The following is a 21,256-nucleotide window of genomic DNA, read 5'->3' on the forward strand; positions in this document are numbered from 1 at the left end:
GCTTAACGCATCCAGCAGGGTAGACAGTGAAACTGTCAGTAAACGTTCAGCATAGGTTAGTTTGCCCATGATTAAGTACATATATCTATTCAGCCTTATTTTGGGGTCATTACGCCCATAATTTCAGAAAAATAGAAGTGCAAATAAACACTTTGGGTTGCGATCACGCCTGTGAGACAATGGTGAGACACAAACTTTACTAAACTGCAGTCAGCTGCTTAAATTGGAATAATAAAACACATGCAGAACACCTTCAAATGTAGTCTGTGCGATCGGATCTCATTGCATCGTTCACACACATGCTCAGAGCTGTCCACTTGTGATCGGATCGCTCAGGAAGCATGTTAATGCTTGTAGTTCTGAAAAGGGCTTTAGTCAACATTTCATTCATGTGGCTCAGGATGAAGCTACCTGCTGTGTACGAGACAATCAATGAAAAAAATAATGTAAGAGGAAGAAGACTACTGCATATGATTGCTTGTGTGGAGAGTGCAGGGCGGACAAAATGTAAATGTTTTGATTTCCTAAGAAGATTGCAGACTTACAGAAACGGTGTTTTCAACCTTTTCTTCTCTGCAGTGGTGTGGAAACAAAGACTCCCATGAATATAGAATATGTGAACCGGGGAAAAATATTCAACTCGGAATCATCAGTAAGAAGAAACATTTTTATTCACAGGTACTGTAAAAGTAAAACACAAGCTGCCGTATCATACATTTATACACAGGGTTTGAAAATCCTATACAAAAACAAACAGATATTCGAAAATATGAGTTTTGATATGAAATATGACCTCACATATACTTATTTCTTGGAAAAAAGGTCTTGGTTTGGTAATAGGTATATCATATATGAGCCTTACCCCACATTAGTGAAAGCTGAAGTTATTGTAAAAAATTAGAATGGTAAAAATGGAGTAGAAATCATTCTTAAAAATGATTAAAAAATCTCATGCAGCATCTTCAGAGAGGGCCTGAGAGAGTACATCTTTGTAAAAGAAAGAAAAGAAAGTCATATTTGTCACAGATATAGAAATCAAAGATACCAAAATACAACAAAGCCAGTTTGTTTTTCATAACAATCATCTTCACCGATCATCTTTGTTCTCTCTGTGTCAGCTGTTTGATTCATAACACAAGCACATTCTGGCAGCTACAAAGAGCTGCTATCATGATTGATTTTCCTAAACAATGTCCCGATCACTTATTCACTGCATCATTTCACAGGAAACTAACAATTCTTGAGTCTTTGTTTGAGACACTGGATCAACTCTGTTAATTTGCCTATTAAAAAAAAGAAGAGGGGACAAAAGAGGCCAAACTGTGTTGCTTCCCTTAAGTCAGCATTGAGGTTCTTACAGTAGTTGCAGTAATGTATTGGAATGCATAGAGCCGAGGCTTGGTAGCGCTTGAAAGTATTGTATAAGAGGCCAGTGGACTTGCGCTATCTCATCTGTGCCTCTTTGTTTTACAGTGTATAGACAGCACACAGTCTGAGCCCATTTGGCGAGAAATTGGGCTCACTGATGAGCACTGCTATCAGTGTAACCATTCATCATGCTATCCTCATAGGCTAGTGTAGGGAAGGTTAAGTCTCTCAGGGTTGTAGGACCACATACTCTATTGAGGCACCAGAGAGAGAGAATGGCTGAATCAAGAATAATCACTCACTATCCATCACAGTGGCCCTCTGATTGATATGTTTTGGCGTAATCTCTCATTTTCAGTGAGATAAACACAGGCAAGCACAGCTTGAATAAGCCCTCCATCCCCCGACAGAACTGCTGCTCTACCTTAGTGCATCCACTGAGACCCATTTTGATCAAGGCAACTGGAGGGAAAAACATTCACTCAGCCCTGCAAGCTTTGACAGGCCAGCTGGCAGGTGATGAGTGACAACAGTAAATGCAGTCCTTGATGAGATAACATAGTCCAGTTTGAAAATCTAGAAAACTACAGAACCAGAGAGTTAACATAAGGCGCAAGAGGCTGAATGAACATGGATAAAAATGCTGACTGAGGTTTGAAACAAGAGAAAAGGCAAAGTCTGGGAGCGCAATAACATTAGCTTATTGCTTTTTTTCTTTTTTTCCTCTTTATTTTTTTCCCCTTAAAAGGATATTTGTACACACCACATAATCATATAAATACACTATACAATGCAATATAAAATATTTTTCTTAAAAGCAATATGTTCAAGGGTTGCTTAGGTATGCTTAAGCATACCTGCACCATATGAAAAATAATGACTCAAAACAAAACAATACAAAAGGCACTTCCAGGTGTTGTTCATTGACTCTTGAATAAGGGATGGCCACTGCCTTGCCAACAGGCAACAGTGTTTGTGCTCACGTTTCATTTCTCTGCCATTAAAACATGTCCCGGGCAACGAGGCACTGTAGCTAGGTGGTTAACATTTCCTCTGTTTTCATGCAAAGATCCACTCTCATCTCATTTCTGTCACTTGGTGTTCTTCATTCCAGTGATATCTATAGACTGACTGCTACGTTTCACCATCCTTTGTTTTCTCACTTCCTCATATCTCCACCTCAACTTTCTTTTGTCCTCAGACTTCGACTTCACGCAGTCCCTCCTGAGCATCAGATTTCGGCATGCTGATGTCAAAGCAGGTCACCATCATCACACGGGACTTGCATAGATTGACACAGAACTCCAGCTCCTCTGTAGCCTGCGCCAAGGCCTCCAGGTACTCCGGAGACTCTTTATCCAAGTTCTGGTCCACCTCAACTGTTGAAAAAAAGGGAAATGTACGTTGGGTCGCTAAAGATCTATTAAAACTTAGACGTCAACTTACAGTTAAAGAGCATTTAGCGGTTAGTTACTTACACTCTCCCATCCACTTGCTGGGGTCCATCATCAGTCGGGTCTTGGTGTCTTCCAGCTCCTCCAACAACACCTCATACTTTGCGCTCAGTTCCCTCACTTGCTGTTGCCTTCTCTCCAGCATCTTCAGTTTACTGTTAAAATACAGCAGGCCCTGAGAGAAAAGGAGAGATTATTAATAATGCCAAACGATTAAACTGGCAAACCACAAGTAAATGTCATTCTTAAAGCTTAAATGGAGAATTCTGTATGTCATGTCTTATAACCCTGTCATCAAAGAGTAAACTAAATGACTAAATAAAATAATTAAATCATATTAAACAGTCAAGTTCAATCAAATGCATTATTGTTTAAGTCTAAGACACTGAGTTGTGCTTTCAATAAGGGAGTTGTTTTGTGATGTAAAACATTATGTCTGCTCCATTGTGATTTATGATTTTGGTTATGTAACGACAGTAATACAGCATATAATCAAACCTCAGTCACCATTAAAATTAGCTTACCTTATCAACATCCTGGAATGGTTGCTGAAGACAAGATTGGGGAGAAACAGATAAAGCAAGTTAGCATGTTAAACAAGACAGAATATTATATGAATAATAGCATATGGTAATGGCATGTGAACAGTATTTACATATACTGTTGACACAGGCTACCGATTCGCATGAACTAGCACACACTGCAATGCTAATTTCAAAATGAAGAAGGAAAAAAAAGCAATTTTGTCATTCAGGCAGTGATGGCTAGGAGAGAAAAATGAAAAGATCCTTTTTTTTCAGGATGGAAAGTAAGTCAAACCACCATCCAGCTGATTTAATATCTTCTCTTAACAAATCCCTGTCTGGCTGCAACAAACTTGTGGGAGCAGTTAATGATCCTCAGAAGAGGAGACAGCTATAAAAAGTAATCAGGCGTCCAGTGATGAGTGCTAGCGGTGAGCTGATTTGGGCCGGTGTTGGGCACCCTTGCACTCATCACACATTCCCTGACCAATCTTTACATACCATCTTCTTTTTTATACCGCCCCCCCCCCCCCCCCCACACACACACACACACACACACACACACACACCCACACACACATCATCATCACCATCGTCAGCAGTAAGTTGAGTCATTACTCATATCCAAACCAATTAACCCTCTTCAGTAATTGCCTTCTGAACTCTTGACATTCCCAAGGAACGCTGCCAAAATACCAAGCTCTGGGAATCTGGACGCAGACGTTTTAACTCAGGGATTTGCCACTGAGCTGACTGAAGGTCAGACGTCTGAGACATATTATTACTGTCTTGTTCTTTAAAAAGAAACTGGGAAGAAGTGAACTAAGACATTCCCACAGGGCAAGTCAATGTGACACATTTTGAGCGTGCATGGTTTTAATGTAACAAAATATTGCTGAGGCTTAACAAGAGGGATTCACAAGACCTTGACCCAGACATAACATTATCTTAACAAGTTCAGTGAGATGTACCACCATGTAGAACAAGTCAGGAGTGACCCTTTGCTCACCTCTGTGGTTTCCTCCTGACGCCGCCGCTGGAGCCGCTCCACATCGTCGATCTCATACACCTTGATCTCAAAAGGCTCCTTCAGAGGTCCTGACATAGGAGGCAAGTCCACCCACTGGCCTGCCGTGCTCACCTTCTTCCCCAGGGAAGAAGAGTCTGGCAGGGGTGCCGGGATAAGCCTTCTCCTCTGGAAGCCTACAAAGCCATGTAAATAGTCAGGCAGGCACCAGTTGAATGTGTAACAGCAGTAGTATTTGCTGGGATTTATGAGTAAATATGTATGAGTGTCACACTGAGATGTAAAGTGGTGCGAGGCTTTACACAGGTCGGCCGAGTCGTGGTGATTGCATATGTATAAGGCTTTCATGGGTTGCTATTCTGTATTTACACAGCCAAATAAATTCAAAAGCTTGGACTAACTTACATGAAATCAAATGGTTATATACAGGGCTGCAAAAACCTGAACCAGGTCACTGCTGCTCCTGTTCAACTCATCTTATTTGATTATTACACAGTTCGAAGTTTTCTTGTTTCAAACATTCATTATTGTTTTCCTTTATATGAGGGGTTTTATTTCTAATATGCTGCTGCTGTTATCACCAATATGATATGTGTGATTATTACCTGTACCTGCATGGGTACGTCTAAAACCCCAGAACCCAAATTAGTTTCTCACCATTGGCTCTCTTCTTAGGATACTTGGAGCTCCTAGTTCTGCCTGAAGATGACATGCCGCTCTCACTCATGGAGTCGTGGGCAGAGGAGGCGCTGCCTGTTGCTTCACTGTCACGGATCATGCTTTCATATCCGCTGCTGCCACCACTGTGGTAGAACAGAGCTGTGCGGCCCATAGCTGGAGGCAGCTCCCCGCTCAACACACTACTGTTGTCGCTGCCGTGGCCGCTGCTGTAGCGCTGAGGCCGCCTGGGTGCTGTAATTTTGCTGTACGGAGAGGGCAGCATGGCTATGGGGGATTTGTCCTCGTTCACGTTCACCCCACTGTCATTCCCGCTGTCTGAATCTCCTGAACCTCTTATGTGTTTGCCTGATATGTTGCCTGTTGCCAGTTCGCTCACACGGCTGTTGGCAGCCCTCATGGCCTGCTTTGTGCCCATGATAGTTCCTCTCCCAGGTTTACTGCTGACAGCAGCAGCAGCCCGAGGAGCTGATGTCCGTCCTGATGGAGGGAGGTTGGCATTGGTATTTCTGGTCACGGGGTTGGCCAAAGATTTGGTGGAGGAGCTTAGGCCCTTGGAGTTGTTAACTGACAGTGAACGTGCCTTACTACCACTGACTGCTCCTAATGCTCTGGGATTTACAGAAGCTTTTACCTGACCAGGTTTGCCCATACTTCCTGCACTTGGGGATGACGGGCAGGTAGCTATAGGAGAGCTGGATGAATTTGGAATACCAAATCTAGGAATGGATTTGCTAGATTTGCTACTGCTGCTCCCCAGACTTGCTCCACTATTCTCCCTACTAAGTGCAGCTCTGGAACCCGATAAGGACAGGCTTTCACACCTTTCCAGGGACATTTGACTGCCGTAATGCTGCCCAGCCTCTCCTCTAGGCCCTCTGGCTTTCAGGCTGGAGGTAACTTTGGCTGTGTTGAGGCTGGAGGTTTTGAAACTGGTTGGGTCCATTCTGTGACGTACCTCAAGCTCATCCTCTGATACAGCTGCCCTTGCTCCAGACGCCCTTCCTGCTTCCCCATATGCTGACTTTAAGGCACTTTGGGGAAGCAGGATCTTAGTCTTATGGTCAAGACTGGACTTTCTGACCGGAGGGGGGGGAGGTGAGGTGCAACCAGGTTTAGGGAGATTGCTCGCTTTCTGTGAGTTAGCCTTGTTGTTTTTCCCCAGAGAGGAGTATTTAAGGCTTGTGGTAGATGCAATAATATCTTGGGATCCCTTGTAGTCTGTGGAGGAATGGATGACAGGAACTGTTCCAAGGGTAGTGGCACCTCGTCTCAGCTGAGGCATTCTGCTTGGTGGATTCTTACTGACTGACTTCTCACAGCCATCAACCACCCTCTGGAATGAGGTAGACCCCTGCACCTTGGGTGGGCGGGGTACACTGTTGCTGTTGTTGGATGTTTTGCAAGAAGGGATGCCACTGGGGGGATTTCTGAGAAATTTGCTGGTGCTGCTTGAGTCGAAAAACTGAGGCTCTGAGTGGTTGTCAATGCGCTGCCAAGGATCCTCCTGCTTCGCCTCTTGCCTGGATGGTTCTCTACTGCTGCTGCTGCTACTGCTACTACTATGAGAGATGGATGAGGTAGGTTTAATCTTCCTGGGAAGACTGGAGTGGACTATGGAGGGGCCCTGTGGAAGTTGGGAGGAGCTAAGCGAGTGAGCTTTTGTTATTTTAGAGGCAAATCTAAGGGAGCCTTTGGCTGATTCTGGAGATGGGGGGCATTTTGTCAAGGATAGTTTGCTTGAGGCAACACTGTCACTGTCTAGTTCGGAAAAACCGAACCCACTGTCATTTAAGGAGTTCTTGGCATCTCTGGGAGAAGATACACAATGGAACATATCCAGGGAATCAAAGTAAAAGGTGGCCTCTGGTCCCATGTGTTTGGCCTGTGGAAGGAAGACGTCTGTGGAATGAGCCCCTTCACTCTCCAAGGTGCAGACACTAACCTCACTCAGCCAAGAGCTGACAGATGAACCCCTGCTATCTATACACTCCATTGCTCCCTCCTGGAGGGGTGTGACCACTGCGATGTTTACCTCTGATCCCCCCATTGCCGACGTGTAGGCGTCAAATTCATCATTGATGCTGCTGATGATGCTCACAGGTCGGGAACCAGAGGCCAGGGCCTGAAGGGAGCAGTCACTGTTAAAGCTGATAATGCTGGATGGCCGACCATTATCTACAATACTTCCTATAGACAGCTCCTCCACCACAGTGAACACCAGCTCATCCTCTCCATTCAGTTCCACAGGCTGCTGTAATGTCACAGTGGCTCTTAGGATGTCCCGGTCCAGACATCGTTCCCTCAAAGTAGATCGCACCTGGCACACCTCCACTGGAGCTCTGAGCAGAGGGCAAGTGTAAGGATCCCTCCTTTTTACAGCCTGGTGGCTCATTCCTACAGGAGGCATTCTGGTGCTGGATCTTTCCTCGTTACCAGTGTTTTCCTTGGTGGAGTCTCTCTGCTGTGAGGGAGGTGGAGCTGGCTTGGGCAAAGCTTTCTTGTCGAAGTACACCTTCTCCCTCACCACAGGCTCGATGTTAGGCCCTGAAGCAGTTGTTAGTTTGTCAGTGCTTAGTCTGCCTTCTGAAACCAAGGCTTTCTCACCATCAGCACTGGTTCGGCACACATTTTGAACACTGTCTGACGGTGTCCTTTCTGCAGGTATGCATTGCGTCTTCGCATTGTCCAGTTTAGATTTAGTGGTGGGACTGCATGACGGTTGTGTGGCAACAGATTTAGGGGATTGTTTGGGTGAGACGCAATCTTGGGTGTAAGAAATATTTGCTACAGTCTTTGGTGAAACAGAGTCTAGGCTCTCCTTAGATATGTCAGTCTTGGGGCTAGCCTGGCCTCGCTTGCCCTCTCCAACAAAGGCAGTGGGTTCTTCACTGCCATCTATACACTCCAGCCTCTCCTGCAGCTCAGCAAATGTGTTGCATTTAAAGAACTGGTCTCTGTCCAGAGGGCCATCCTTTCCAGACCTCTTTCTGTTCAGAGAGGGGATGATTGGAACGAAAGCAGGTGGGCCTTCATTGTCGCTAAGCTCCCTGTCTGAGATGGCAGTCCCCCCAGGGCCCACGTAGATGACAGTGTCACAAGACTGTTCGCTACTGGAGGAGTAGTCTGGGTCACTGAGCATAGAGGGCAGGTCTGGGTCCAGGGCTACCGTCCGAGGGTGGAATGGCCTGAGGTGAGGCGGCCGGCGGATCCTTCCTTCCTCACAGGAACTTTCCCCTCCAGATGAACTGGATGCATACTGCAGAAGCAGATGATAAATTACTCTTTTGGGCTTTAAAAATGATCTCATTAAGTGATGACAGTAATGTGATTCTATCTTCTTACAATATTAATGTAACAATTTTACAAAACGATTTTAATCCTTATAATTCATAGTAGATTCATTTCTTAAAACATCATAGTGAAATCCATCATAGGGCAAATATTAATTCATTTGACTATACCAGTCGATATTTATCTAAAGGTTAAAAGTGCACATCAATAGTGGCACAGAAATTAATGTCAATAATACAAATTGCTGTATGTGAACTGCATAATAATCATGCCTGGGACCAATACCAAATAAATACATTCTGCCATTCCACCTAATTATCTGGAGCATATATTTCCCTAATCTAAGGGAATGCATTACACACTTCCATGGGCAGTGGTATTGATAACATGATTATGTGTTGAGGAGCCGAGAAAAACTAGCTCTAAATTACTGCACTAATAATCTTTCATTCGCAGGAGCATTCACACATTCATTTGCTTAATAGCTCCAAAATTACAGGAGGAAGAAAGATTTGGGAAAGTGAGTCGTGGCGTGAAATATGATGAATGCAATCAAAGTTGCACATGCACATTAGGAATGTAATTGCTATAATAGCAACGCTTAAATATAATGTTAAATAAACAATTACTCTGCACAACAATAAACATTTAATGGAACACAGTTATCATTATTTTAAAAGTATTATAATTGAAATTGCTAATGCCTATGCTGTCAACTTGGAAAAAAAACTGTACCACTGATTATTCATACTTGAATTATTTATCAGTTTATTACTGCATATGTAAAACCATATTTATAAGTGCTAATCAGTTTATCAGTGTACCTTAGATTTCTTCTTCCTCATGCGGTGGATGCGGGATGCCAGCTGGATAGTGGTGAGTGAGTCAGCGTAGTTGGCGGGGGAATCAGAGATGTGGGCGATCATGGTGGTTCTGCAGTTGATGTTGCCAAGGGACTCCCTCAACAGCATTGTCAGTTTGCTGTCCCTGCAGGGTGCATTTACACTGTTATTAGCAAACGGAAGTAATATTTAAAAAATGACAGTAAATGTACCTTACATGATTCCAGGAGGAGCCATTTTGAATTCTCTGAGCTGACAAATACTCCTGTGACGTGTCATTAGTCTTTTCATACCTGAGTAACTATAAAATAATCTTGAACAACACCAGTGAAAGCTATTTTATGAAGCTAACTAAACAAACTAGGTAGACTGTCACACAGCAAGCCTACAAGACTGACGACACATGCAGCAACTTGCCTAAAACTATTACTAATAGACACCATTTTACAGAAGCTAAAACACAGTAAAAGAGACAGTCAAACTAATGGTGTTTTTTCTTACTTGTAAGGTACATGTTTTGCTCCATTTGCTAAAGCCATGATGACATTTCCCAGTGCGTTTAGAGAAAGACACAAGCCTCCCCCTCCGTCTCTGCTTTTGCTGAGGACCTTTTCACAGCTCCCCAGGTCGATGAGGTGCAGCCTGCTCCGTCCGCCTGACACTATGCCAACGACAGAAGAAGAACCAGGTGAGCACAGCACAGACACTCCCTCTCTGAAGTCAGTTCCCCATGCACAGTGTATGATGACAGGAGTGGCACAGCTCAGCGTAGACTAGACCGGTACTTGTCAAAGCTGTCTGATTTATTTATGAGTAAGATTCCCGCACTTAAGTGATTCAGTGACCTCAGATTGCAGACTGACTGTTAAACTGTGCTACTCATGGTTGGCAACAAAGGTATACAGTCCCCTTCTACTGATTTAAATTACAGCGAGAGGGGATTGTAAAAATCACAGGGGTAGACATTGTTATGAGGGTGACTGATGTAATTACTACTGCAGAAGCAAAACATTAAACTCCTGTGTGTAAAGCCAAATCATCCATAAACATTGCAGATAAGACTGGTGCTCCATTCATACTTTAGGGGCACTTTTTTGCCATCTATCACAAAACAAAACCACCTTTTGTTACCTTTGAATAGCTATAATTAGGATAGTTTATGTTAAATAAATCATACTGCAGTTTAGTTTACTCATTTTCAACACATGTGCTACAAATTGTTTAAAAATGCTGTGACATTGAACAATGACCATGTTACTTAATTGCATAAATGTGAGGTGGAGCACGACTAGAGATAGACGTAGTAGATTCATGGTACTAACTTCCTCCCTTGCCGGTCTTCTCCATGCGGTACTGGTAAATGTGCAGAGTGAAGAGCATGTGGGAGTTGCGCCGCTCCTCCTCCTCCACATTAGGTCGGCTGGTGCTGCGTGCGGCGATGGCCGCATCCAGGAAGAGGGCGGCTTTCTCAGCCGTCGGGGCACGTAGCTCACTCTGATTCTGGAGCTGTGGGGGCAGGAGACAGAGAACGGGGTTAGGGTAAGCAACAGAGACCACATAGGGTTTGAGAAAGGACAGATGTGAAAGGGTATCGGGGAAGAGAGGAAAGAGAAAGAGAGGGGAGCCAGTTAATTGGACCCCAGCACAGAATCCTTGCCCATTAGATTGGGTCTCGGGGGCGATTAAAACAGCAGATATGCACACAGAGGGAGGAGGATTAGGAGAGGTAATGGTGGAGCAGGAGGCAGGGGCACTTCCCTCACTATGGATGTGATGAGGGTGAGAGGAGATGGAGAGGAGGGGAATGGAGGAGGTAGAGGAGACAGAAAGAAGGCGGGGGGCATCATGAAGGGAGCCCACATGTGGCTGGTGAGAGGAAGAGCAAGAAGGCACTTCACAGAATTCCACTGCCTTTGAAGTCAGAGTCCATACAGATCCCCAAAAACAACATCTGACAGTAACACCTGTGAGTGCCTTCCACCATCCCCCAATAATACTTCTATTGTGCTGTAGAGAGCTAGCACTAACACACAGGTAATAGATGCTGATGGACGCTGACAGGAGAGTCAATACAAAGGTAAGAAGAAAGCCATCAATAACACAGATGGGTTTGGTCGAAATATAAAGCGAGGATTTGAGAGGCAGGTGGGATGGAGCAAGACGGACTGGGAAGTCCTGAGAGATAGAAAAAACACGCACAAATACACATATGCACTTACAAGAAAAAGTCATACATCTTTGGGAGAGGAAGAGGTGGATCATAGATAGAAAAAGATCAATGCTCAGACAGACTAAGACTGTATAACCCACAGAGAGAATGGAAGAATCAATGAACAAAGAAGAAGTGGAGGGGTGGAATGCTTCTCACCTGAGTGCCACAGATAGGATCCTCTCTCAGGTGGATGCCAGGGGACTGGCCTTCCTGCAGGCTGCCCGTGGACACCTCAGACAGCAAGTCCTTCAGTTCCTCATCTTTCCCGAAGATTTCCACCGCAGACACTCGCACGGAGAAGCGTGTGCCCGTCTTCTCCTTGCGCTCATTGATGAGCTTGAAGAGCCAGGAAATGGCACAAGGCACAATGCCTAGGCTCTGAGTGGAGCCGTCTTTGCCAATCATGGTGTATGTCTTGCCTGGGGACGTGTGAAAGAGAGAGGGGGATGGAAATGGAAATATTGCCTTGTGTCTAAAAGTCAGCTACGCTCACTTTGTATTCAATTCAAACTTTAAACTAGAATGACTTCTATCATCAAGCTGTACAGATTGGATGAGCAGCTGAAAAAGGAAAGACGCTGACAATGGGCATTTTCTGCAGGTTATTGTGTTTAACAACTGCTGATAGAAAAAAATGAATAATGGTCGATGAGGGGTTTGGAGGTAATATCCAATACATGCAAAATAAAAATGAAAAAAAACTCTTATCCAAGCACCTATTTCAGAAGCAGTAATTCTGTAGAGAATTATACCTGATGGAAACAGCAGCATGAGGAGAGCGAGCCCTTCAGCATTAGAGCACTGCCCAGGCCAATTACTAAGATTTTAATTACAGACTGAGCCCTGAAGCTTGGATGCAGCACTTTAGCCCTCAACCCCCCACCCCAGACTCACTACCCATTCTTTTCCTCCAATCTCCCATTCCTTGACTCACCCTAGTGCACCGCTAAGCCAATTGTGGACATCAAGTGCAGCTAACAAAGAGCAATGAGAGTTTTCTTCGGCTAACAAAGGCTCTTGTCTAATCTCTTGCCAGTGGAGGAGCTTACCGAGCTTGACTTGGCCGAAGCAGAAGATGCAGCCGTCTGCACCGTTCACCACAGACTGGATGACCTCAGCTACTGTCCCTGAACACACCTCAGCCTGTGAAAGAAAAAACACACAGACACAGCCCCCTCACAGTCAATTTACAATTCAGCCACATCCAAGAAAAACTGTGAAACAGGGATACGGAGGACAATGAATCCTAGATGATATCCTATAAACTAAGCGGTTATTTGGCATTGGTTACATCCAAATCACATTAATGGTTTCAGTATTTTTCATCACTTAGGAGTGTGTGTATTATGTGTGTTTGTGTTTGCTGCAACGTGTGGCTCATTTTTGCAATCTGTTTCAGCATGGGTCCTCCGGGGCAAGGCTTCTGCAGCAGAGGCCCCTTCCCATACATCACACTGCAAACAAGGCCTCTAACAGCAGAACAGCTTGCTGTTACTGTTGTCACCAGCAGTGCTGTCCCAGCGGCACAATCTAGCACCTTGGCCTCAGCTCTGCAGCAGCAACATTTATGCCTCAGCTATCAGCAGCTTACTTAGGAAAATACTTGCTCCAAGTTGGTGGTATGATAGAAGATCTAAGGCCCTCATCGCTACAGAGACTCAATACTCTCTCATCTGTTCTCTTAGCTATTTAGAGTTTACTGCACCACAGGGAGATGCATAAAATACTTGACCTCTGATTTTGCAGTGAGTGACATAAATCCAATCATCCCATTAAAAGACTGGTGTTTGTTTTAAGCTGTGGAGAGAGCAAGACTGGTCTGCTCCCAAGCCAGCATATAGTAAACATGTATATGACCTTTGTCTTTGATCTCTGTGGGTATGCCTGCTGTGGGCTGCAGAGGGCTGAGGTTAGATATAGCTGTTCTATGAAAGGAGAGGTTACATATAACTGAAGTGGATTCAAATCATTCCCATAGGACTTAAAAGGCCCAGCTGTTAGGCCCACACTGGTAAGAATGCCCTCTGACCCAAGGCAGGCATTCTTTCTCTAAGCCCATGGCCACACCCTGCCAGCATTAAGTCGTCCCTTTGCCCTTGAGAAGCTGAATTCCCACAAGACACATTAAAAAAAAAACAAATATGTACACACACAAACACACATGTAGTATACATCCCCTGCTGGATCTTACTTGTGAGGCATCCTGGGTAAAAACAGCATCAAAGGCGAATATCTTTGGGACGGCCACAGTGGCGGATCTCCTGTGTCCTGAACTGGAGTGTGGGCTGGACGCGGGGTCGTAGAGGGTCAGCTGCTTCTTCCTGCTGTCCACTTTCAGGAAGGACTGTGACTCTGAGGAGTCTCCAGTTTCCAGAGACGGACAGATGCGCATCATCACTTTTACCTAAACCACGGACAGATAAGCAAAAAGAAGGGTAGATTAGAAAGTGAAAAAGCTCAGAACAGCAGCTGTAAGAATGTATTTTTCAGGTTCAGTGCAGAAAAGGAAAAAATATATAACTTTTACTCTTAGCTTTTACTTACAGGAAAGAGAAGTCATGTATAGTAAGGATTCTGAATAAAGGTTATAGGTGAGAACATGGCTCAGCATTGTGCATTAACACCACATTCACTGTGTCAGAGTTGATGGACATCGACGGTTGTCATGGAAACACTCGACCGGTGAACCTGAAGGGTCAACACATTGCCTAATGGTGTCAGTGAAAGGCAGCAAGGTGCGTATTGAAAGTCACAGCAGAAAATGCTGGAAACTAATGCGTGTGAAGCACCACGCTGAGGGATTATCCCTCTAGTGAGGTTGTTTTTCTGGACCAGGAGCTGCTCACCAGCATGGGACTCAGGAGCATATGGCCCCCTCCCTCTTATCCCCACCCACTCACTCTTCCTTCTTCTTCTCTCTCTCTCTCTCCCCTCTGTTGCATGGAAAATGGCAGCTCCACATTAAGACACTCAAACCCCACCCTGTTGCATTCTGGTGCTTGACATTCATAAAGTGAGCTTACGGTCCTTCGCATTCCAGGGGTCACGGTACAGCTCATCATGCCTGCATGGCACGCTAAATGGGATGGTGGCTTATACCTAAAGGTGTTGATTCAGCATTGCTCTGACAGGCCCGTTCGTGCCTGACGTCATTGCCATGGTTACAGGAGTAGGGTCATTCTGCCAGTTGTGCAAAGTGGCACCTCTTACGAACAATAGGGTATAAATTTCACCATTTCCTGCTGCTACCTTGCTGTGTGGATTTTACTGCGTGTGGTTTATGTGGGTGTGGTCATTCTTGTGCATGTCAGGCTATTTGAAAACCCCTTTAACAATCATTCTCTGTAATTCTGACAACTCTATATTGCCTTACAATCTGATGGTCAGAAATACACCTCTACTATACCTCCCTTGGGCACTGCAGACATACATCTGTGACTGACAGGAGACATAAACGGCTCTTGGGATATGTATAGCAGTTCTTAGAGTCCCTGTCAGCTCCCTGGGTGTTTAGTGTTACGCCTAGCATTATATCACCCAAACAGTTTTCTATATCCTACACTATATGTGAAACCATTTCAAAGCTTCTTGAAAAAGTACCTACGATGCCTCTCAGGCATTGAAATAAAAACCTTAAAATACAGCTAGCTGCCTTTCCTTTTTGACAGACTGTTTCACTCAGCCTGGGACTCTCTGCCGTCTTTACGCCTACACAAAAGGCCCATTCTTCCCACGACTAGTATATAAATATTGCTACAGTACAGATCCAGACTCCACCACTCCAGAAATAATGTCACTGGAAATCCCTTTCTTTCAGTGAGTGAATTCATCTTGCATTCTGCAGGCTAAGTGCAAACTCTCTTTTTACTCCGCAGGGGGCTGTTATCGTGACTGACGTGTGCATATGTTGAGTAAATTACATTTGCTATGACATTCAAACTGGGCTTCCAATATATGACTGCTGAGCCTCTGTCTACCAGACAGAGGCTACCAGGCAAACTAATGTCTCCGTTTTATTTATGTTGGTCGATATCAGATTCCAGAGGCCACAGAGGATTGACTACAGTATTTTCACACCTTGGACTCCGTGCTAATGGCCCTATTTCCCTGTCCCTTGATCCCCCACAGAATCCATTAGTGTGGCTTGGCATTCCTCCGTCCACTCATCTGTCTATGCCTGAAAGAACTGCGCGTAGGTCAATAGTGGAAACGTGAAAAGTGACCCACATACGACTGATGGAAACAAGACATTCACCTAAAGTTAAATATGAAACAGACGCAGGCCAAATCAAATCAATGTAGGCTACTGAAAATAAGACAGGGACAAACAATTGAAAAAAATTGATGTATTTGCTTTACACTTAGAAAACCTTGTCTGATAGGCTTGGAACAATGTCATTAATCTTGATTTCCCCTTTAAAAACCCAGCCCCTTTAGCTGCACAGATGCGTAGTATACCTCAGGTGTGGCCATCAGGAGGCTTGTTAATAACACAGGTTTTTTTTTAATGAAGTCTTTGTGTCACTGGGAGACTATAATATGTGACAAAATCTCAACCGTCTGGATACCTGGCAACAGAAGCGAGCACTTCCTATCCAGGTGGGATCTTATCTTGTTAGGGGACTTCTTCTGTTTTATAAATACAGGACGCCAGCTCAGACAAACAATACCCAATAAACCACAAAGGAAGAGCGATGTGTTTATACAGCTTTGTTTAATGACCGTCCTATTGCTGCCAGCCTGACTTTCATCATCGCACACTATACCTTAAATGGAATAAGAAATCCTGCTGTTCAACGTGACCCCTGATTTGTGGATTATAATTTTTGCAGTCTTTCTGTATTCAGACAGAAGAATGCTGGTCTCACAAACTGCATGAATTCATGACATTCCAGGAGGCTTATGGGACTACATCTGCATAGAGTGGACCAGACGGCACGCTGCCTGTGGACCAGGGTGTTACCGCCCCTCAATCTCTCCCTCAAATAGGGGTTTGTGTGTGTGGTTGTGTAGGGGGCTTACATGAGCAGAGTCTGTATGTATCTGCACTTTACAAGCATTGAAATCGTGCATTCAGCTTCGATTATACTAATACAGGCCTGTTCTCACCTTTCCCATCCCTGGGTTCTCTTTCACTTTGGACACGGCTCGAAGCAGGCATGGCGGGGCTGCGGGCGGCGAGACCTGCAGGATGCCACTGAAGTTGGTGGGGTAAATGGAGGGCTCCTGTGGGTGTAGCAGCGAGGGCTGGTGCTTCTTCCGCTTGGAGGACAGGTTCAGCTTCTGAGCTGCCCTGGAAAGGGAAAAATAAAAAAGTAACGCCTTGAGGTTGAAGTTTAATTTAGAAAAGCATAATTCCATACAGTTCGTACATAAGGAAATCATTTTTTCTTTTTCTCAGGTGATGTTTTCCATGATACTCAGCCAATAGCTTTTACAAGAGTGTGCTGCAAAGCCTTTAGAAATCTCACGCTGAAACTGAAACTTTAACATAAAGGTCAAGTCAGCAGGCGAGCTACAAAGTGCCAGCACTCCTGACCAATCCCCACTATAAAACTGCTTTTCTTCCAACTCCCACCTCAAAATCCCCTACCAAGAAACATAAAGCTTCAGCACTCCCCTTCCAGAGCAGGTAAAGTGCTTTTGTTCCTTGATTTTTGCAACAGAAACTGCAAATCCATAAGATAAATGATTACCAGCGAGGCTATTCACCTGTCAGACCGGGACAAAATACAGACTCTCAGGAAGAAGGCACAGTAAATGCATGCATTCATCTTGATAAAACATAAATCACTTGTAGACATAGACAGACAAGGATTCCTGGAACACTGCCCACTGGGATATAGCTACGTCTCTCTCTGTTACTAAAGCCTAGCAGTTATGACAGAGCATGTTGACCCAACATTTAAGTCAAAGCGGGAGTGTGTACTGTTTGTTGGGAGTTTTGATAATCTACATTAGAATATCTGACCAGCACCAGCAGTTGAGAGGCATGTAGGTAAACCCAACTCTCTCCTCTACTTTAGTAGACAAGTGTCTGCCTGAGCAGTTATGCTGTGATGGCATCTAACAGAACCTTCTGCTGTAACTGAATACAGCTTTCTGACAGGCCTTTAATTAAAATCCACTGTCACCCTGGCCTCTTGTCTCCCAGAGTCGGTGCTAAGGAGACATGGATTGGTCACAGGGCCAAGAGTTGGGCACATACACTCCTTTCTGTCTAAACTCAAAGCAAAGCAACCAATATCTCTGCACGTCCTGCAGGGAATCTGGCCAGACTTAGAGTGGTTCCAGGTATGCCATCGCCCTGGATCAGCTAACACCATTCCTCAGCTGGAAATTCAAGGTCAGGGAGGAAAGTAATACTCAGAGGAAATTCAAATGCACTCAAATGGTTTTCACTCAAGCAGTCGGATTTCAGAGCAATGCAGGGAAGACAAAGACGCGATTGTCAGCACGAAAGAGTGGCATGGGGAATGAAAGAAAATTGGAGTGAGAGATTAAAAGATGAGAAATCTGCAGAGCAAGGGATTTAAGAAGTAAAAGAAACAGAGCATGTGAAAGAGCAAAAAAAAAAAAAAAAAAGGGCAGAACCATGCGTGTCCTGGTGAGAAGCAGTTTCCTAATAGGCCAGCCTGAGCTCATTAGTCCTGCTCTGGGCTCCTCCGGACAGTACTGGGTGGGTCGCTGCCAAAAACACAACCCTCCCTTTCCCTTCCCTCTCCCTGCGTCCTGGAGTGACAACTGCCCCCCCACCCCCGCTCCTTTCCTCAAACTCCACTGTACGCCCCCTACAGCGACAGCCCAAGAGTACAATCAGGGAACACACTGCCGGCTGATGGAATAATTATTGCATCCAAGAAGTCTACAGGAGAAGGCTCTCCCCAGGGAGCTGCCTATGTGTGATAGCATGCGAGACTGATCGTGTGACTGAAAAAAAATGAGATGGAATAGATGAATGTGAGATGGAGAGAAAGAAAGGGGAAACTACACCAGCGCACACGTGGCCGTGTGCATCTATGTGTGTGTGTGTGTGTGTACGTGTGTGTACGTGTGTGTGCGTGTGTGTGCATGTGTGTGCGTGTGTGTGTGTGTTTGTGTGTGTGTGCGTGCGTGTGTGTGTGCAGGCTGGTGAGTGTGTACGTGCATTTATGAGAGGGGTCTGCAGCACCTTCATTCAAGATAAATGTACCCTGTCTCCATCTCTCACCTCATTCTGTCTCTTTCAGCAAAGAGACAAATCAAGCATCAGGAGTCACCATGAAGAGGGAAAAAAAGGCTTGTATACTGTACTGATTTATAATTGTCTTGACCAATGTGGAGTGCTCACAGTGTACAGTAAAGCTGAGCTTGTAACCTTGAGGTTTTATCCATGCTGCACAATGACGATCTGTGCATGTGTCTTCTTCAGTAGAAGGTGAGAAAAAGGGATGATATGGCTGTTTTTTTGCACCACAGCCACGCGTACGGAGAGAAATTAATTGCTTGTCATTTTCTCTCTATCTCTCCCTCTCTCCTTCGCTCGCTGCCTTGCCCAACCATATGATCAGTCAATGGAAAAAAGGCGTTGAGGAGAGGCTCAGATTTCTTTGCCCCCAACAGCTTGTCCACCTGTTCACTCCCAATCTTCACGCTAATGAAGCTGTTTCCCTTTACAACTTGGTCTAAACGCTCAAAGGAGAAACTTCGCCTCCTTGTCAGTTTTAAGTTTGTAAAATATTCACACACACTGTACGCTCTGTTGAGCTATCAAAACTAAACCACAGGTTTGTCTCAACATGCACCAGCGAAGAAAATGCTGCAATGGTGTACTTACAGCTCTTTCCAATCCATTATCTGGTTTAAGCTTATAGTCAAAAAACAGACAACTGATGGAGTTCAAGTATGCGGTCCATGTCTGTGTTGTCACTGTTCTCCATTACTTGCACATTTGATACGCTGGCACAGTGGTCGAGAACAGAGCGAGGCGGGGCTGCTCACTAGTTGGGGCACAAGGGTCCTCTTTGCTCCGATCGCAATCATCGAGGTTCCACTTGATTTCACAGAGGTTTGTTAGGAGCTGGGGGGGGCGGAGAGAGAACCAGAGGGAGGAGGCGTGGTCGTCATCAGAACTAAATGGAACAAGCGCCAGGTGGGGCAGGGTTGAGGTGGGCAGACAGGATGAGTACCCTGCAGTAGGTTCACAGTGAGGGGTGCAGGTAAGTCCAGGTAGCTTCGTAGGAGAAGGTCAGGAGCACCTACTCTTTTCATACGCCACTACAGCACCTCTAAATCCTTCCATTCTTCTTCACCAGGAAAAAAAGTTCATCCTCAGTTTAGAGATGCAAAAAATCCAAAGCAACAGCTTGCTCCCCACTCATCTTCTTTCACATCCAATTCTGGACTCATCCCACAGGCTGCATGGTTGTCTCTGATTTAGTAAATCCACTGTGGTGTGTCTGCCGTGAGGGGCTGCAGGTCCTGATGCCCAGGTCCTTCCCAGAGTCTCTGCTGCTTACAGGCAGGAGGAGGGGCAGAAAATCAGCACGCCTGGCCGGGCTGGAAGATTTTCTTGGGTGGCTGAGAATGAGGAGAATTCCTACTCCTGTTCCGCCTCGCAGTCCTTCTCCTGCTATCGGAGAAATGCTGGCAGCTGTCCTGCCGTGTCTCTCTCTCTCTCCCTGCCTCTCTCTCTCTCTCTCTCTCACACACACACACACACACTAACACACACACACACTCCCTCCTCTCCCCACGCCGCCCTCCTCTCCCTCTCTCTCTGTCTTTCCTCAGCCCAGCCCCTTTTCCCTCCGACTGCCAGACGAGGTGTCAGCGCTCGATTGCTGGCTGCTCGCGGCGCAATTTGCGAGTATTCTCTTTCTCTCTCTACCCACACACACACACACACACACACACACACACACACACACACACATACACGCTGTCTCACACAAACTCCAACACACACACACACATGCCCCCCACCACACGTCACATGAATACTTAATGCATACAGGAGCCTTCTCTTCTTTTAGGGTCCCACACTTCAAACAGATTTGGTTAGTACGCCTACAGTGCATGCACGAATGAGCACAAGTGTGTTTGTGTGGCTAGTGAGGGTACACTTGTGCACACTGGTATTTTTTGCCTTTGTTGAAGGATGTAATTAGCCAGACGATTGAGAGTGTTATTAATCATAAGGAGTGACACACAGATAAGAAAGGATATACTTAAGAGCAGAAAGATGGATTGCCTGAATGAGTGATGCTCCAACTCAAATGGAAGCTGAGAGAAATTAAAAAACAAGGACTGAGAGCGAGGGAGAGAGAGGATAAACAATGAACAGATGACATCTTAGAGAGGCAGATTTATTCTGGCCAGTGAGAAAGAGTGCAGTCAGTCAATGGTCAAGGGTAAAAAGGGGAATGAAAGCATGTGAGTAGGCGAGCGCCGGGGTGAGAGTACCCTGTATTCCCTGGGCTGCCAATTTACCAGTAAGCCCTCTCAGCCCCCGACCAGCCAGCCTTGTTTGAAAGGCTGCTGCTTTGGCTGCAGAGTGCCTACTACAACATATCGGCAGACAGAGTGGGTGTGAGACTTGCCAGATGAAAGTACATTCAACACAAACCCGCACCAAGCGCTCTCTGCCTCTCTCTCTCTGACACAGTGCCCCTTATATGAACTCTGCCGGATATTCTTTTCTTTTTTAAAAAGCAGAAAAATAAAAACCCAACACTGCCTACCTATTTGGAGAGAGCTCAGTATACTGTAGTAATGAAGCCGTTTGATATATCGCATAACCTTTATCTTCCTCCTTGCCAGCTTACCACGTACCTTGGCTTTTCTGCAGTGTGTCCAAATTAATTTGCCTGCGGTGG

General features: G+C 45.2%; 1 protein-coding gene across 2 annotated transcripts in view; it reads right to left on the reverse strand.

The window, feature by feature from the left end:
* Positions 1–717: 717 nt before the first annotated feature.
* The window catches only part of kif26ab (kinesin family member 26Ab), a gene marked incomplete at its 5' end in the record, with an annotated part of 67,894 nt that continues 47,355 nt past the window's right edge, over positions 718–21,256 (reverse strand). For both annotated transcript variants that reach the window (XM_083924251.1, XM_083924252.1), the window contains 12 exons: positions 718–2,747; positions 2,847–2,997; positions 3,347–3,370; positions 4,356–4,549; positions 5,031–8,310; positions 9,170–9,332; positions 9,689–9,848; positions 10,510–10,693; positions 11,556–11,818; positions 12,449–12,542; positions 13,591–13,803; positions 16,509–16,692. In XM_083924251.1, coding sequence (XP_083780377.1) covers positions 2,566–2,747; positions 2,847–2,997; positions 3,347–3,370; positions 4,356–4,549; positions 5,031–8,310; positions 9,170–9,332; positions 9,689–9,848; positions 10,510–10,693; positions 11,556–11,818; positions 12,449–12,542; positions 13,591–13,803; positions 16,509–16,692 — 5,092 coding nt within the window. In that variant the 3' untranslated portion in view covers positions 718–2,565. The remainder of the gene's footprint in view (positions 2,748–2,846; positions 2,998–3,346; positions 3,371–4,355; positions 4,550–5,030; positions 8,311–9,169; positions 9,333–9,688; positions 9,849–10,509; positions 10,694–11,555; positions 11,819–12,448; positions 12,543–13,590; positions 13,804–16,508; positions 16,693–21,256) is intronic.

This window comes from Echiichthys vipera (assembly GCF_963691815.1).
Source record: "Echiichthys vipera genome assembly, chromosome: 12".
Classification (NCBI taxonomy): domain Eukaryota; kingdom Metazoa; phylum Chordata; class Actinopteri; order Perciformes; family Trachinidae; genus Echiichthys; species Echiichthys vipera.